This window comes from Nicotiana sylvestris, chromosome 3 (assembly GCF_000393655.2).
Source record: "Nicotiana sylvestris chromosome 3, ASM39365v2, whole genome shotgun sequence".
Classification (NCBI taxonomy): Eukaryota; Viridiplantae; Streptophyta; class Magnoliopsida; order Solanales; family Solanaceae; genus Nicotiana; species Nicotiana sylvestris.
Window position 1 is genome coordinate 165,812,034 of NC_091059.1, and position 19,438 is coordinate 165,831,471.

A 19,438-nucleotide genomic window follows, 5' to 3' on the forward strand; every position below is an offset into this window, starting at 1 on the left:
AGGGCTGCACAAGATCTTGAACTCTAGATCTAATCCTGAAGTAAAAGGATGCTGGAAAGAAATAGGGAGTGCTATACCATACAGGCCGTACACTGCGGTTTATTATCGCGCACAGGTCTTGTTCCGAAGGAGTGAGACGCGTAAATGGACTGAAGAAGAGTACGAGATGGTACGAAACTTCCACAAAGAGCACGGGAACAATTGGAAGGTCTTGGCTGATGAACTTGGAAAACATCGGTTTCATGTGAAGGATACATGGCGAAGGCTAAAACTGGCCAATAAGAAGAAAGGACAATGGAGTCAGGAGGAATACCAGACTTTGTTTGATTTAGTAAACACCGATCTGAAACTGAAGCTTTCTGAAGAGAAGAAATCTAAGCATGGGATGTTACGGGATAATATTGCCTGGGGCGCGATAAGTGACAGATTGTCCACGAGAACTGATGCAACTTGCTGCTTGAAGTGGTATGACCAATTAACATCACCCATGGTGGCCAAAGGTGAATGGGCAGATACTGATGACTATCGCCTAGTTGATGCACTTTTTGAGCTGGATGCGAGCTGCATAGAGGATGTGGACTGGGACAATGTTCTTGACCACAGGCCTGGCGAGATATGTCGAAAGAGATGGAACCAAATGGTTCTTCACATAGGTCAACATGGAAACAGGTCATTTGCTGAACAAGTAGAAGTTCTAGCTAAGAGATACCGTCCAGAATTGGTCGAAGTAAGAGAGGCTTGGGATAGTAAACCAGTTATTCCATGATATGGCATTACTCAGCATGGATGTGTCTGTAGAGAGTTGTCTTCAAGTAACACATACCATTGGGATAAACTTCTCCGTCTCTCTCTCTTTCTGTCTCTCATGATTATTGAAAAGTTTTATAAAACATTTAGAAGACATAATTTAGAAGAGGTTCATTTCTGTCTGGTCGAAAGAAAAGGGAAAGATCTCCTCAATGAGATATTGGATTGTTAATCTGCAGGGCAAGAGATCTATCAATTTCAACTGCTACTTGAGATGAAGGTTTTGAGTTTTGACAATGTGTTGTTATCATTGCTCTTATGTTTCTATTCCTTTATTATCTGTAGTGTATCCTTTTTCTATTCTCCAATCTCATAGCATATGGTATGTGTTCAGTACTTAATGTAGTCTTGAAATATCATTTATCACTTCAATAGAGTAAAGGAATACAAAAGCAAAATGGGGATGTAAATGATGAGATGCTTCACTTGATTTTATTTTTCGTTGTGTTTCTCTTACTTTTTTCCAATATTTCCTCACCTTCTGTCAAAAAAAGGTGTAAATAGCTAACTGAAGCAGGTTAGGGTATTTACTTTTCACTAGTAATCTTACTGGCAAAATCTCATACAACAGCTTTGAACGTTGCAGGCTTGCAGCTGTCTACCTTCATTTGTTTCCTAGTAAATATGGCATATATATGCGATGGGTGCTCTCATGTGGAAGACATTTGATCAACCAGCAAATGTAGATGAAAAATGTGCAGGAGTAAATGTTGGATTAATGATCAAAAGAAAAATAAATTTGTTTGATATCCCTCTCAAGTTCATGTTGTTCTAAACTAGCTCTCTCATTAAAATTTTGTAAATATCTTCAATCGTATATATCAGAACGAACATTCTGTCTTGTGAATGTGCAACTCAATTTCCTTCTACATATGATGCACAAAAGGAATAGAGCCAGAATTTTGTCATCCAGCTGTAAATGATGCATGAAAGGTAAATCAACATTGATCCTGTTATATCAGATATGGAACTATATGTATAGGTTCTTGGTGCTGCAATGTTTTATGCTAAAGTGGGTGATGCTGCTACAGTATACACTGGCGATTATAATAGACATCTTGGAGCTGCTCAAATTGATCGGCTGCAGCTGGACCTTGTCATAACCGAGTAAGTAGGTCAACATATCATCTTCTGTCACTGTCACAACCATTCAGGACATTTGCACCAAATGCTTCAGCTTTAGACTGGGGTAAAGACTATAAGATGTTCGCTTCAATAGTTGGCATAATAGGAAAGTATTTATTTATTATAGTTAATTCGAAGCTTGGCTTTGCTTTGTAGTATTTGTGCTTTCTGTTAACTTGATTCCTCCATCTCTGCCAGTGATCAGCAGGGGGACTACTTTCAGTGTTTCGCAGGAAAAAAGGTAAGATGGTGAATGATTAAACCTATGTTGAATCTGACTTAGTGGAGTTATAACAGGAGCTTAGTAGAGTTGCATTCAAAAAAAAAAATATATGTATGGTTGATTTTAGCTTCCTTTAAATGTAGCAACAGTTAATGCAACTACATTTTGTACATAGAACAATATATCTGAGCATAAGCTGTAAAATAAATTATTGGAAAATCAGTTCTCCGCTTTGGAAAGAGCTTTCAAAATGCAAGAAGATTAGGTTCTTGGAATCAAATCATAAGAAATGATGCCATCGTGCGTTGCGTTACGTTACGTTACAAAAATACTAGTGGATAGAGAAAAAGTGGGAACCAAAAATCAGAAGAAAAAGAGAGATTGGACAAAGGAAAATTGTATTAAAATGAAAGTTAGCTGTATGCCAGCCCTGTAGGAAGCTATAACGAAAAAGAAGAGAGATGAGACAAGAAAGAGGTCACGTATGCATTTACGTTAGACTCCTATATTTGCTAATGCAAACGACAACCGAATGTCTATCTATATTGAAGTCTGAAGATTATAAGAGTTCACATGAGATATGACCAATGCCTTACTGTATTTGCAAAAAACAAAACAATGCCGACACTGCCGTGCTTCAATTTGAAGCTCCTTCATCTTATTTTAATCATATTTATATTTGAGATTGAGGCATACGTAATTGATTGATTGTTATTGCTACCATTTTTTACCAACTGATTTGCTCAGGAGTACAACGAAACAACCTTTGTGGCTTCCAATGAATCAAGACCCACTAAAATAAGAAGAAAACAAATAGTTTGTTCTAACCGTCCTTGACAAATTTTTAAGAAAAACGAAAAAATTGAGCTTCTGAGAATTCGCTGTAATATTTAATAGATGATTAAGATATAGTGACATCCATTTAAAGGATAAAAACTGTTAGGTGTTTGTCCTAATTATCTTATCATATTGGTTTTTTTTTTGTTTTTTTTAAGGAAGAATAATATATTTATCATAATTGATTTATTCTTTTACGAAAAGGAAATTATAATTCTTTCATATTTGGTCAGTTATTTTTCTTTGAGTAAATTTTTTTGACTTCTATAAATTAAAGATCCTTCCTCTTACTCAGTAGCATCCACAAGGGATTTGAGAGTCTTGTTTAGGGAGAAAATTTCGGGACAAGTGTTACCTGCCACTTGTGTTTGCCTCTTTGTGAGATTGTTCTCTCAATATTTTGTACTCTCTTTCATATAGTGGATTGCTCATTTCTGCCCGTAGACGTAGATCAATTGACCGAACCACGTTAAATATTTATATCTATTTTGGTATATTTTCTTTTTTTGTTTGTCTGATTTATTGTAGATCAGGGTTTGCTTTACTAGCTTTCGATGACACCTGATTATTTCTATCCAAACAAAAACTACTACGACACATGGCAAAGACTTCGACTCCTCCTATGATATATGGTCGGCAAGTAAGAAAATATATTATCCTTTTTCCAACGAGAGAGTTCAACAAGTCACGTTGGTCTGCCATTTTAGTAATAGTAAAACATTATTAAATGAACTTGTATGAAAAAAGATAGTGGAAGTAAATGTTGACATAATATAAGGACTTATAGACTGTAAATTGTACTTCTTGTTTGACGAATGGTATCATGAAAGTAAAGTTTTCTTGAATTCTAAGACTGATGAGTGCGCGCGGAAGTCAAAGGTTGTTGGCACCACCACTAGCAAGTGTCACTTATCATGGTGTAGTTTTGGTTACTTGGTTCACTCTGATGTCTCTATAAATAGAAAAATCTGCATTGATATACATATTGTCCACCTCAAGCAATAACAACCTTTCCTCATCAGTCCACCACGCCACATTTTCAAAATTTAAATTTGATGAGTTAAACTTTCAAAATTTTATTATTAATTATTACATGGAAATTTTTGGATTCAAAATTTAATTTGATACTTATAGTATGTTGGTGTAAAAAATACCGTGTTCAGTTGGATCCCATTGGATAAAATCTCCATCTATTGACTGCTGCGGCCTAGCACGTATGTGGACCTCTATTCTAAGTAACTAGTGTATTATGGTAAATTTAGTAATGTGTCGTATATAAGTTGTATCAAAAATACCGTATTCAGTTGAACCTGTTGAATAAAATCTCTATCTGCTGAATGCCCCCGCCTAGCACGTCCGTGGACCTCTATTCTAAGTAACTAGTGTATATAAATAGCTAGCTAACTGCTCATTCATATTAAACCCAAGGCTAGCTCCAATTTCACTAAAAGGGGCTCTGCATATTTTAACTGGTTGTGATATTTCTGTCGTAGCCAAAGCCAAAAGCTTGCCGGAAAACCAGAGGATGATGCCACCAACTTTAAAACTGCTACTATGGTGCTGCTTGTGTTTGTGTGGTGTTTTTACGACGACGTATGCTCGTCCTCAGCCTCGAAATCTGATCGTTGATTCAAATTCCACTACTTCCAACGACGAGTTCATCCGCAGAAGCCTCTTGAGCAATGGCCTCGGCCGAACTCCTCAAATGGGGTAAGATTTTGTTTTCGAGAAGTTAAATTTGTTTGTACAGGACATTATTGAAAGTGGAAGAGTATAAGTAGTGTTGTTGTTATCATAAAAGATAACCACGAATGCAGAGTATGGGATTCATAATGGCAGCTCGTGAACTTGTCAAGTTGTCCATACTTATTTAATTCAAAAACAAACAAAAACTATTCAGATGGGACAGTGATTTAGCCCCCTTAATTGACTTGGATTTTCCATTCACGTGGACCCCACTCCACTTATTTTTGTGCAAAATCAGAGAAAAGGGTATGTTTCAAGAAGTCAGTTTAGTGACTAAACTATCATAATTCAAGATTTAAATGTCTTTTTTTTTTTAAAAAATTATGTGAAACAATTAAATTTAGATACAGGCTAGCTTTGGATGGTTAAGTGTTGTTGTTGTTGTGGGTGATAAACAGATGGAGCAGCTGGAATCATTTTGCTTGTAATATTGAGGAGAAAATGATAAGAGAAACAGGTCAGCTAAATTATTGACAAGAGTCAAATGAACAAATTCATGTACCATAGCTCTTTGCTACAATACAGTTGTCACAAATTGGTTTTATATATATATGTGGCAGCTGATGCAATGGTATCTACTGGACTTGCTTCTCTTGGTTATGAATACATCAACATAGGTAACTTTATATTTACCATGTTTGACAAATGAGTTTAACTTCTAAAACATATAGTTACATTTAATTAATTATTTATAACAGGTGAAATTCAAACTTGAAAAATAAATTAAGCAAGTAACTTGCTATGACGGGTAAATTTACAGGGAAGTGTAAAAAATTTACACCATTAGAATATTAGTGTTATCCTTAATGAAACATAGTTTTTCTTGTTACTAATTTTACTTCCATAATTTGACACCTAATCAAATTTTTGTCATATTTTCTTCCTTCAGATGACTGCTGGGCCGAACTCAACAGAGACTCTCAGGTACACTAAAATGCGTCCCTGTTTCTTATTTCTAACTCTATTTATCTATTAATATGTAATACTTAGTACTTACTTTCTAAGGTAATGAGAACACTTACTAATTTGTGTGTTATGCCTTTAATAATGTCATCTTACAATTTCTTTATGCAACAGAATAGGCTCGTAAATGGAACTTTATTTAAGTATTAAGGAGGGAATTTCAACACTTAAGATAGAGTTCAATCATCAATACCTAACAAAATGGCCAAAAGGCAAACAAGGAGGAAATACCATTATCACGATTGCATTTGCGGCTAATGTTTTGGTAAAATAGCACGGGCTAGCCAGTTTTCGGACTGGTCATTCAAAAATAGTCAACGTTTGCAAAGTCATTGAAAAATAACCACTATTTTGCTGCAACACGGAAAGTTCCAGCATAATATACTGGAGATTGGTGCACTTGTGTATGAACTTCCAGCATATTATGCTGAAACTCCAACACGCGGAAAGTTCCAGCATAATATATTGGAGATTGGAGCACCGGTGCTCCAATCTCCAGTATATTATGCTGGACCGGTAAATTATACTAGAACTCCAGTATAATATACTGGAGTATTTTTCCGGATTTTGAACAGTGTTTTCATTCAAAATTATCTTTACATGAAAAATGGCTAAATTTTGATTACTTTTGAAACTGTGGCTATTTTTAAATGACTACTTGTAAATCTAACAATTTTTAAATTTCTCCCAATGTTTTGCCGACAAAGGAAAAAAGCCCAATAGTCAATAATACGCTTTAAATATGAGACTATTTAGAGTACAGAAAACTTCACAAAAAAAAAAAAAAAAGCTGTACGAAACATTGGATGCATCTAACGTCAATTAGTTTAAATATTGAAATGTAGAGACGGATCTAAAATTTTAAATTAATAGGTGTGAAGAATTACTGCACACACTATTTTGTTATAAAACTATTCTATAAAGTCAAGTTGAACGCAATGAGTGAAACTGTATTTGCAGCTTATATTGTATATCTGCTCCTGGATTTATAACACTTAATTTGCATGTAAACTTAGTTGAATTTTTTTTTGGAGGTAATTTCCACGTTGAGTAGAGCATATATAAAATAATTTGAATAAAGTCGTGGAGTAGTTGATACTAAAGCTTTTAACAAAATTTGACAGGGAAATATGGTTCCTAAAGGTTCTACTTTTCCTTCTGGAATTAAAGCACTAGCAGATTATGTTCATGGCAAAGGATTGAAGCTCGGAATTTATTCTGATGCTGGGTAATTTTTATTTGTTTTATTTTTTGATTTTGGTAACTATCAAATTTTATTAGTCACCAAAGCAAAACAATACATCTTAGTCATAATTTTATTAATTCCTTTAAATTTGGGGTATTCTCACTTTTAACCCGCGCCAGAAACTATTTACATTCGACAACTGAAAAGTGTATAATATTTGAATAATTTGTGTATATAATATAACATACAAAATGTATATATATACAAAAAATATACATTTTTCGGCTATTACTTTAAGAGCGGCTATACAGTGTTATTTTCCCTTTAAATTTTATGTATCCCTTCATTAGGTGGTTGTAATATTGTAATGCATACATTAAATAGACGTACAGCTAAATCAGTTTTGAAATTTCCAAGAATTGATAAACGACATTCAAATTACTAGCTGTATTTTTGTAATGCAGGAGTCAGACGTGTAGTAAACAAATGCCAGGTTCATTAGGACATGAAGAACAAGATGCAAAAACTTTTGCTTCCTGGGTATGTTTGCTACACATAATATCAGTTTGCAGATTATATTTGAGTATATAATTTTTGCTTTTGTATTTAATCTCTAATACTTAACTTATCCCATCTTACTTAGGGCGTTGATTACTTGAAGTATGATAACTGTAACAACGAGAATCGAAGTCCAAGAGAAAGGTACTACTTGGCATTCAGACTTCACTGCCCCCTCTCTCAATAAGAATAAAATACCTACCTTTTGTTATTATTTTTCCGGTAGCCGATATATATAGATTATAAACTTATTATAACGATATCTATTTGGGTTAATGCTTCTATTTTGAGAATGTGAATTAACAGTATTTGTTTCCTTAAATGAAACAGGTATCCCATAATGAGCAAAGCTTTACAGAACTCTGGAAGGGCTATATTTTATTCCCTATGCGAATGGTGAGTATATTTCTTGTTTTTTAATGTGATGATGCCATTGGAAGCACATTTAGATTAGATTTAATAAGTATTTTTTTTCCCAATTTAAGGGGAGATGATGATCCTGCCACTTGGGCTTCCTCTGTTGGAAATAGTTGGAGAACTACTGGAGATATTTCTGATAATTGGGACAGGTAAAATAAAAAAAAAAAAAAAAAAGAGATAGAGAAGTGCTCTTCAAATTTTTAATTTAAAATTAAGAAACATAGAAACTTCCATTTTCCTAGCTCATTAAGGTTGTTCATATAAACTTCCTTTAAATTCGGCTCCCATTTTAATCAAATTAGTAATTTCATTTCGTATTTAACCTTGGCAGCATGACTTCTCGGGCAGATATGAATGACAAATGGGCATCTTATGCTGGTCCAGGTGGCTGGAACGGTAATTATTAGAATTTCATTTATTTAATTTGATAATAAAATATAGATTAATTTTCCCAACTTTGAATTAATTTGGCATGGTGTTTGTGGTTACAGATCCAGACATGTTGGAAGTTGGAAATGGAGGAATGACAACGGCAGAATATCGTTCCCATTTCAGCATATGGGCATTAGCAAAAGTCTGTGGTGATTATAATTCTGAATTTAACTTTAAAAAAAAAGATCTCTTTGCAAATGGACTTTAATTTGTTATGTACTTTTGTTTGTTATAGGCGCCTTTAATAATAGGTTGTGATTTACGTTCGATGGACCAAACTGCCCATGAAATCCTAAGCAACAAAGAAGTTATTGCAGTTAATCAAGGTAAAAAAAAATTTCTTCTTCTTCTTCTTCTTCTTCTTCTTTCAGTTGCATTCTAACAAGACTAATGCTAGGAGACTAGAACATAACATTTTTCTACTTGTTTAAATTGAGATCAGATAGACTTGGAGTTCAAGGTAAAAAAGTAAAGCAGGATGGAGAATTGGAGGTAAGTAATTCTTTAAATGACCCCAATCCAATTTGTATGTCCACTTAACTCTTCTTTAATACTACTACAACAATAATATACCCAATGTATTCCGATAAGTGGAGCCTGGGAGGGTAGGATATACACAGATCTTACCCCTATTGTTACGATCCGGATTTTCCACCGTCGGGATCGTGATGGCGCCTAACTTTTCAGAATACTAGACAAGCCAACAGATAAAGATTTAATACGCTAACCACTATCCAAATCAGTAAATAACAATAATTAAACCAAAATAGAGTAAAGAAGTGCGAAAATTCATAATAATCCAAGTACTACTACACGACTACCCAAAATTTGGTGTCACAATCCACGAACTTCTAAGAGTCACTACAAATACTGGCTGAAAGAGAATACAACTGTTCTCGAATCTAAAGAAAACAGGAAACTAAGATAACTGGAAGGGGACTCCAGGGTCTGCGAACGCCAGCAAATCTACCTTGGGCCTCTTGTTGGACTGAAGGCAGCAACTCACTCGGGTCAGCACGGTCCGGTACCGAAATCTGCACAGAAAGTGCATAGTGTAGTATCAGTACAACCGACCCCATGCACTGGTAAGTGCCGAGCCTAGCCTCGCGAAGTATTGACGAGGCTAGGACATGACACATATATAAACCTGTGCAGTTAAACAATATACGGGCATAATAACAGATAATAGAAATAAAACACGTAATAACGGGATGGGGAAAACATGTTGAGGGGAGTACGAAATCATGAGAATAAAACAGTAAAGAGAAACAACAAAACAAGTGCACGACATCAACCTTCATGCTTTTACTCTCGTCCTCACCATTACAAATGAAAGAAACAATGATAATGAATATAAAATGGCACGGCATCACCCTTCGTGCTTTACACTCTTTCTCACATGATAATAAATATGAAATGACACGACATTACCCTTCGTGCTTTACACTCTTCCTCACATGATAATAAATATGCAATGGCACGACATCACCCTTTGTGCTTTACACTCTTCCTCACATGATAATAAATATGAAATGGCACGGCATCACCCTTCGTTCTTTACACTCTTCATCACCCAAACAACAAAACAATAACAACCAGGGAATATAATTATTAATAACAAGCCCCATTTCAATATTCAATTTCACAACGTCAATCTCAACTTTGGGTCAATACTCAACCAATATCCAATTCCGGTAAAACATGATAAGAATTGCTCAAAACGAAGAATAACCAGTTTAAACATGTATAAATACAAATAAAGAATACATCAGTCATAAGAATTAGACCCACTCGCATGCTATGACCCGACAATCAACGTATAGGTACTCGTCACCTCACCTATACGTTGTACTCAACAACCAAACACATAGCAAATAGACAACAATACCTAATCCCTCAAGCTAAGGTTAGCCACAACACTTACCTCGCTACCACGGTCAAACTCAAAGCTCAATCACCGCCTTTCCTCTAGATTCCACCCCCAATCCACTTGTATCTAGTCATAATTAACTTAATAACATCAATTATTGCTAAAGAGATCAATTCCAATGCATAATTATAAGTTTCCCAATATTTTCCCAAAAAGTCAAAACCCGACCCCGGGCTCGCTTGGTCAAAACTCGAGGTTCGGATCAAAATCCATTCACCCATTCACCCCCGAGCTCAAATATGTAATTACTTTCGAAATCCGATCCCAAATCGAGGTCTAAGTTTCAATTATACAAAAATCTCTAATTCTACGCAAACCCCCAATTTCCACCATGAAACCCTAGATTTTAGGTTGAAAACTGATGAAATGCAATGGGTAATTGGAAGAAAGTAGTTTATAATCATTTACCAACACCTTGGGGAAGAATCTGTCTCTTGAAAATCGCCTCTAAACCTTCTAGTATTTGAAAATATGAAAGAATGGCCTAATTCCGTTTTTGGTTATGTTTTTAAAACACTGGATAGGTCTTCTTCGTGTTCGCGAGAAGCCTGTCGTGTTCGCGAAGCTTTGGCCCTATTGGCCTTCACGTTCGTGAGTAACTCATCACGTTCGCGAAGGCACATCCCCTCATCCTCTGCGTTCGTGATCCAAGTGTCGCGTTCGCGATGCGTTAACTTCTCCTCCCTCATGTCCAATGCTTCGCGTCCGTGGTAGACAGGTCGCGTTCGCGAAGGGTAAAGCCCTCGCTGCTTCGCGTTCGCGACTAGTCCTTCGCGTTCGCGAAGAAGAATTTCCCCCTCCCCCCTCTTTACGTTTCGCATTCACGATACTACCTACGCGAACACGAAGAATGGCATATCAGAACAACTGCTGTAGCAAAAATACCAAATTTTCTAAGTGTAAAACATCCCGTAGCCTGTCCGAAACTCCCTAGAGCCCAAGGTGCTCCAAACCAACCATGCACACAAGTTTTAAAATATCATACGAACTTGCTCGCGCGATCAAATCGCCAAAACAACACCTAGAATTACGAATTTAGCATTAAATTGCATGAAATTTTCAAGGATGATTCAAAACTTATATTTTCTCAATTCTCAACCAAATGCCTGAATCACGTCAAATCAGTTCCGTTTTTCACCACATTTTACAGATAAGGTATAAATATCATAACGGACATGTACCGATCTACAGAACCACCATACGGACCTGGTATCAACAAGATCAATTATTGACCAAATTCTTAAAACCTTTATAATTTCATTTTAACAATTTTCATCAAAAATTCATTTCTCGTGCTAGGGACCTCGAAATTCGATTCCGGGCGTACACCCAGATCTCATATTTTACTACGGACCCATCGGGACCGTCAGAACACGGGTCCGGGTCCGTTTACCCAAAACGTTGACCGAAGTCAACAAAATCAACTTTTTAAGCCAAAAATTATTATTTCTTCAGTTTTTCACATAAAAGCTTCCAGGATACACGCCCGGACTGTGCACACAAATCGAGGGGGAATAGAATGAGGCTTTGAAGGCCTCGGAACATCGAATTGAATTCTAAAACACAAGATGGCCTTTCGAGTCATCACACCTACCTTGTGTAAGGTAGAAATGTTGTTTCCGATAAATCATCGGCTCAAGAAAAATATTTTCAAAATAGGTTTGAAGAAAAATTGTTTACAACAAAAATAGTAAATATGATAGCCCGGTGCACAAAGCATCTCACGCTCACGCAAGGTTTGGGAAGGGCCGCACCCCTGAGTGGTGTGATGTAGACAACCTTCTAGCCTAATGTAAGTATTAATGACTGTTTCCGCAGCTCAAACCCGTAACCTATATAGACCACACGAAAAAACTTTGCTGTTGCTCCAAGCTCCCCTTCTTTTTTAACTCTTCTTTATTACACAAAACTTGCAAATACACTATAACAGGTTTGGGCAGGACCTTTAAGTGGCAAAAGGGTAGCAGTGGTGCTATGGAATAGAAGTTCATCGAAAGCTGATATCACTGCTTATTGGTCTGATATAGGCCTTGATTCTTCCACTGTTGTTGATGCACGAGACTTGTGGGCTGTAAGTCTTTCATTTATTCTTTTTTTCTAATTTAAATTGCTCACATATGATTAGTTTAACATGATCAATATTGAGATTTTATAATATGTGACGTTACTAAGAAGTTGAAAGATTAATTCCAGTCCAATTATGTCTTTATTACTTGTTAAAATTTTTAGAACTATCTACAGTGCATAGAAATAAATCTTTACGCAGAGGTGGATTTTATGTTTTAGTTAATGAATATAAGGTATTATTGTAGTAATTACTCTTTTGTAGTGATGGTACGGTCCAGTTGAATAAGGAAATACTTTAGTATGACTAGGTATAATTTAAATAATAGAAAATAATCCTTCAAAGATCTCATGTATCTTTTTTACCTATCTCATGTAATGTCCCATGAAAAGAGTCATATATCTATAATTCTTGTTTTATTTCCAAAGCAAAGGAGAAGTGTGATTTTGAAATGTATAACTTTATTTGGAAGACTACTTAGAGAAAGTGATAAACAAGAGATAGTAAAAAGATAAGCATCATTGTATTTGTATATTTACATGCAAGTTTAACGTGAATAACATATATCAATTGAATTGGTTTGCAGCATTCAACAAAAGGATCAGTTAAAGGACAAATATCAGCTAGCATTGATTCCCATGATTGCAGGATGTATGTTCTCACTCCTACAAAATAAGTTCAACCAAATTATGTTTGGATAAATTATGTGGAAAATACCACATTGCTGAAGGAGGCATATATACCTCATTTAATTAGAATAAGAAAAATAAGTTATGTAGTTTTTATTTGTCAGCTAGCACGAAAGACTGTCATTTTACTATATGGAGATGTATTGAACTTAGTGCATGATGTTTTCTTTCTCTCTATTTACTTTATGTTTATCATTTTATTATTTCAATTTCGGTTACTTTAGATGCTACTGCTTCATTTCCGTTTCCTTAATAGATTTTATTTTTAGCATTTACACTTATCAGAAAAGGAAATAAACCGGACATGGAATACATGATCACACAGAGTTCTACACTACATTCACCAACCATAGGATGAAAACTTAACATATAATTTTTTTCCCCCAAATATAAGAGGGCTACATTAATTTATAAATCCGATCAATTTACAGAGGGAGTCAAAGGCTATATTACATAACCATATTGGAGTTTTTTCCAGGAGACCTGTTTAAATAGAGTTTAAGCAACATTAGCTAGAGATACTAGAGTTCAACTAATAAAATAAAATATATTCCGTCTTTTTCAATTTGACTTACTTTTTTTTGTCTATTTGAAAAATAGTGTGTCTGTCTTTATCAAATAAGTTTGATATTCTAGGAATGGCAGAGATGTTTAAGACTTTAAGATTTAAATGATATTTTTTAGGATGTTGTCACACCTTTAGACTTTAATTTAAAAACACAGGATTCAAAAGTATTTTTTTACATTTATTAGCCTTCATACTCAGTTAAGGCACACAAAGTGAAATAGATGGAGTAACATTTTGAAATGAGCATTACAATGCGCACTTTTCTTTTTGACTTTGTGTGACGCCTGCTGCGACGGAGGACGAGTTAAGCAGGACTAACATGCTGCTAGGCTAGTAAGTTTCTGAAGAAGAGATGGACATGTTGACTTAGGCAAATCCTACATCAAAATATGAGAGAAAAGTGAAGAGTTTTATAAGGCACAACACACGTTCACATAGTACACACACTTTTGGGCTCGATGATCGCGTAGCCCAAAAGACAAATCCGTCAGACCTATTAGGCCAAAGCAGATAAACATGCCATGAACTTGGGTCATGACAAATATGATATTAGAGCCTGACTCTCTCTCACGACGGTGGAGGAGCAACCCTCAGTGATGACGCACCCACGATGGAGGGTGAGTCGAGCAAGACTAATAGGCTTTTAGGTTGTTATGCTTCTGAAGAAAGGTGAATCCACATTAGAATGAGAGAAGAAACACAATACAAGTTCACATGATACACACGTTTTTTGGACTCGATGATGTCGTAGCCCGAGACCAATATGTGAGGTCAATTGGGCCAAAATGGACAATACATGCCATAGACTTGGGTCGTGATACTTAGTAGAAACAACGTTTGCTTAACTAGTTGGATTATTGTAAATCTAATATTAATAAAAATAAAACAGAAACTCAACCAAACAAATGGAACTTAAAATTCTTGACTCAATGGAAACAACAGATGCTTCACTATTTGGAATGGTACAAAATACAAATCTTATTGAAAAACTCAAAACGAAAAATATTTAACTTAATTAAACTTCTTTGTGGAAACAACGGATGCTTCACTATTTGGAATAGAACAAATTAATGTAATTAAGTAATTTTATTATAACACAAATCAGATCCCTGAGTTGGTTGGTGCTATCTGTTTAGTTAGAATGAAGGATTACAATTTTAACTACGGAAAAGGGTCATACATGTTAGTGAACTATGCGAATTAGGATAGATATGCCCGTCATTAATAGTTTGGCACATATATGCCCAATCCATCCAATACTTGCTCATTCATGCCCTTAGTTTAATGGAATCACTATTTTATCTTTTTTAAATAATTAATAACCGGACCCAACCAAAATTATTATTTTGTAATTGAAAATCTGAAAATCATACTCAAAGAATTTTTTTCTAGTTTAACTCCTCAAATATTAATAATGTCAAAGAAGAAGTAACAGTTTGATATAAAATGAGACAGAGGATATTAATTTTTTTTTCCGTGTTGCTGCTTGTTTGACAACTAATATTGACAATTCATGACAACAAAAATATTGTTGTAACGACTCGACTGGTCGTTTTACTTTTTAGAACCTTGTTCCCCTAGATAAGATTTTCCGTACTTGCTTTTACTGATTTATAACTTGTGGGAATGGTTGGTTCAGGATTTGGAAGAGTTTGGGTTGAAATCGGAACACTTGGTTCCTTAAAGTTGACTTAAAAGGCCAAGTTTGACTTCGGTCAACGTTTTGAGTAAACAACCTCAGAATCCGGATTTGAAGGTTCCAACAGGTTCATATGATGATTTCGGACTTGACCGTATGTTCGGATCAGGTTTTGGATGATCCGGGAGCGTTTTGGCGCCTAATAGTGAAAGCTGATTCCTTAAGAATATTGAAGTTCTTAAATATTTGTTTTGGAGCAGTTTTTGTGTTATCGAGGTTCGAACGGAGTTTCGAGACCGAAAATAGTTCCGTATTGTCATTTAAGACTTGCATGCAAAATTTGGTGTCAATCCGAGTAGTATAAGTGTGTTTTGTCGCATTGGATGTAAATTGAAGGACTTGAAGTTCATAAGTTTGATTCAATTGGTTTTAGGGGGTGATTCTTAGATTTAGCGTTGTTTCGGATGTTCCGAGGGTTTGAGCAAGTCCGTTTTATGATTTCAAACTTGTAGGTATGTTCGGGCGGGGCCCCGAGCGTCAATCGGGCGAGGCTCGAGTGAAGTTGGAAAGTTTTGGAAGGAGCTGAAGCTGCTGGTATCTGTCATAACCGCACCTACGGTTGGTCAGCCGCAGGTGCGAGACCGCAGAAGCGGTCGAGCCTTCGCAGGTGCGGCCAGGGGGAGGAGCCCAGGAACTGCAGATGCGGATCCTCTTCCGCAGGAGCGGCCCCTAGATCGCAGAAGCGGTCCCAGTTAGCCCAGCCCAACTCCGCAGATGCGGACATTCCCTCGCAGAAGCGAGACCGCAGATGCGGTCCCCTAACCGCAGGTGCAGAAATCGCTGAAGGCAGTGCCTTCATTTAATACAAAAATGTGTCATTTTTGACACATTTCCTTCATTGTTTGGGCGATTTGGGAACTTCCAAAGCGAAATTTCAACCTAGCATTTGTAAGATAAGTTACTTCTACTTAATGTGAGTTCAATACTTGGGTTATGGGTAGATTAACACACAAAAATTAGTAAAAATCATGAGATTAGATTAAAACCTAGGGTTTTGATAAAAACAAGATTTTACCACAAAATTTGTTATGGAATGAAGTAGAATCATATATTCTTGATCCTTAGGTTATGGGCACGTGGGCCCGAGGTTGAATTTTAGAAAACTTGTATTTAGGGTTGAGAAATTTCTTTAATGGTTAGAATATGAACTCTTGAGTTTGTATTGACTAGTTCTTACTCTATTTAATTTGTTTTGGATTGTTAGGCTCCAAATTGAGGGTATGAGCGCATTCTTGATATTTGATAGTAAGATTTGGAGTGAGAAGAGTCTCATTTCTAACCTCGTAAGAGGGAAATAAACCCATAGGTGAATCTAATAAATGTATGTGATTGTCTGTGGGGGCTACGTACACATGTGGTGACGAGAGTCCGTGCGTAGCTACTATTATGCTAATTGTCCGGGTAGTTTAGGACTCGTATCATGCTATACTTGCAAATGCTTATGTTCTTACTTGCTAATGAGATCACTTAGGACATGTTAGGGATTCAAAATAAAATTAATGAATGTAACGTACTTAATTGAGAACTTGTATAAATTTACTTGACTATAAATGCGTCTTTATATGTCTTCTTGATAATAATTTCTATTTGTGGATCGGGCCGATCGCCTCGGTAGAAATATATGCATCTATGGTTCGCGCCATTCGACCATCTGGCAGTGCACAATTATTATTATGTTGGACCGGGCCGTACGACCTCAGCATAACGTGCGCATGATATTTATGTGGAAATAAATCCATGATTTACTTTGTTTAAATGCTTTAAAGTGCAAATTATTATATGACATGACTGAAATTGACATGTTGTTTCCTCCAAATTCTGAGATTATTATTATATTCATGCTAATCATGCTAGGTGTAAGCCTTATACATTATTATTGATATTGACCTTAGTAAGTGTCAAGTTGACCCCTCGTTACTACTTCTTTGAGGTTAGACTGGATACTTGCTAGGTAGATGTTGTCTATGTACTCATACTACGCTTCTGTACTTAACTGTATAGGATCTGAGGCAAGTGCATCTAGTTACCCCTCTGGTGCGCGTTGTTGATTCCTGATCGAGATCCCACGGTGAGCTGCCCCTTCTGAGTCGTTCTGCAGCATACCAGAGATTCTCTTCTTTTTCGTTGATTATATACTGTCTACTCTGTTTCAGGCAGTATGATAGTGGTATTTTGTATATTCTACTAGTTGCCCTAGTACATGTGACACTAGTTCCTGGCACACACTGTAGACTATCATTTTTGGGTTACATTTTTATTGTTATGAAATTGTTGATTTTCGATCTGTTAAAATATAAGTTAAGTAAATGTTGGAAATGCTTAAATAAAATTATTGAGAACTCGCTAGTTAATTAGGTTTGGCTTGCCTAACAACGATGTTGGGTGCCATCACGACCTATAATAGAATTTGGGTCTTGATAACATGGTATCAGAACACTAGGTTCACGTAGGTCTCACAAGTCATGGGTTAACCTAATAGAGTTTTGCGGATCTGTACGGAGACGTCTGTACTTATCTTCAGGAGGTTATAGGGTATTAGGAAGCTATTTGTTATTCATCTTCTATCGTGCAGTTGAAGGTATACTAAATTTCCTTCTTATATTCACTCACAGATGGTGAGGACGCGCACGACAAATGTTCCAGACCCGGGAGGAGATGCTTCCCCCGTTGCTATAGGTCGAGGAAGAGGCCGGGGGAGGGCACCGGCCCGAGGTAGGGGACGAGGGCATCCCAGAGCTGTCATAATTGCACCACCGGCGGATCCTGTAGGGGATCCTATCATTGAGGAGCAGTGAGAGGTGCCCACAGCTGAGCCTACCCCGGAGGACTTTATGAAGGCACCTGGTTTCCAGGAGGTCATGAGCCATATACTGTGGTTCATGGATACCATGACTCAGGCTGGTTTATTTCCAGCAGATCCAGCTACATCTCAGGCGGGAAGGGGGGGCACATACCCCTACTGCTCAGGCTCCTGGTCATGCAGCTGCAGTGTATCAGACTCCGGGTGCATTACCCGCGGATGGGGCTCAACCAGTTGCTGCAGTGGTAGCCAAGCCCAGACCAGCTGCGGATGGAGATCCGTAGAAGTTATTGGACAGATGGACTAGGCTACACCCTCCTATCTTCTGGGGCGAGCGTCATGAGGATGCCCAGGATTTCATTGATAGGTGCAGGGACAGACTGCACAACATGAGGATATTGGAGTCTCATAGGGTTGACTTCACTACTTTCTAGTTGGAGGGCATGGCCTGTAGATGGTGACAGTTTTATGTTCTCGGCAGGCCAGCGGGTTCACCTCCCGTCACTTGGGGTCAGTTCACACAGCTATTCCTGGACAGGTATATTCCACCCTCTGAGAGGGAAGAGCTGCGGTATTAGTTTGAGCAGCTTGAGCAAGGTCAGATGTCGGTGATCGACTATGAGGCGAGGTTTTCTGAGTTATTCCGCCATGCACTGATGATACTTCCTACTGACGTAGAGAGGGTGCGGAGATTCGTTGCAGGGTTACATTATTGAATTTGGGACAACATTTCCCGAGAGGTGGAGATGGGGACTTCTTATCAACTAGTGGTGGAGATTACCCGGAGGATTGAGGGCTACTGTCTGAGCGGTAGAGAGCAGATGCAGCAGAACAAGAGGGCTCGATTCTCTGGAGAGTTCATAGGTGCCCCAGCTAGGGGCAGAGGTCAGTTTGGGATATTCAGCACCACCACCTCCTTGAGGTGCTCCAGTACGCCCTTAATTCAGCGCCATACCAGAGAGTTCTTACCGCCCGCCAGCTATTCAGGGTTCCTCTAGTGGGTGTTCAGGTCCCCAGGTTTCTTCTGGTTCGTATTTCAGTGCTATGCCGGAGAGTTCATACCGTTCACCGGCTATTCAGGATTCTTCCAGTGGATCTACAGGCCATCAAGGTCAGACATCAGGGCAGTAGGTCACTGCAACGCGGGGTTGTTTTGAGTGTGGAGACCTCGGTCACATGAGGAGATATTGCCCCAGTCTTCGGGGCAAGCAGTATAGCAGAGTCAGTAGCCGATGATTACAACACCGGTTGCCCAGCTGCCTGAGGCGGAGGACAGACTGGTAGGGGCCGTCCTAGAGGTTGAGGCCAGATAGGGAGAGATCAGTCAGGTACTGCTCAGCCAGGTACTGCTCAGTCAGGTGGGGGCCAGCCAACCGACGCTTCATCCAAA

General features: G+C 37.5%; 2 protein-coding genes across 4 annotated transcripts in view; both read left to right on the forward strand.

Moving 5' to 3' along the window:
* LOC104212627 (uncharacterized) overlaps positions 1-1,676 on the forward strand; it is a 4,368-nt gene extending 2,692 nt beyond the window's left edge. For 2 of the 3 annotated variants that reach the window (XM_009761942.2, XM_070171147.1), the window contains exon 2: positions 1-1,263. This exon is cut by the window's left edge and continues 1,221 nt beyond it. In XM_009761942.2, the coding sequence (XP_009760244.1) occupies positions 1-766 (766 nt within the window). In that variant the 3' untranslated portion in view covers positions 767-1,263. Of the gene's footprint in view, positions 1,264-1,393 lie in introns of those variants that run through there. The other variant, XR_707392.2, reaches the window with a different exon arrangement.
* A 2,618-nt stretch (positions 1,677-4,294) lies between these two features.
* On the forward strand, positions 4,295-13,158 carry LOC104212628 (alpha-galactosidase). The gene is made up of 15 exons (XM_009761943.2): positions 4,295-4,702; positions 5,137-5,195; positions 5,299-5,355; positions 5,628-5,662; positions 6,826-6,929; positions 7,352-7,427; positions 7,531-7,589; positions 7,776-7,841; positions 7,931-8,014; positions 8,197-8,261; positions 8,357-8,439; positions 8,533-8,623; positions 8,740-8,789; positions 12,158-12,298; positions 12,879-13,158. The coding sequence occupies exons 1-15, from the start codon at positions 4,518-4,520 to the stop codon at positions 12,966-12,968; spliced, it is 1,245 nt and encodes a 414-aa protein (XP_009760245.1). The 5' UTR covers positions 4,295-4,517; the 3' UTR covers positions 12,969-13,158.
* The last annotated feature ends 6,280 nt before the right edge of the window (positions 13,159-19,438 follow it).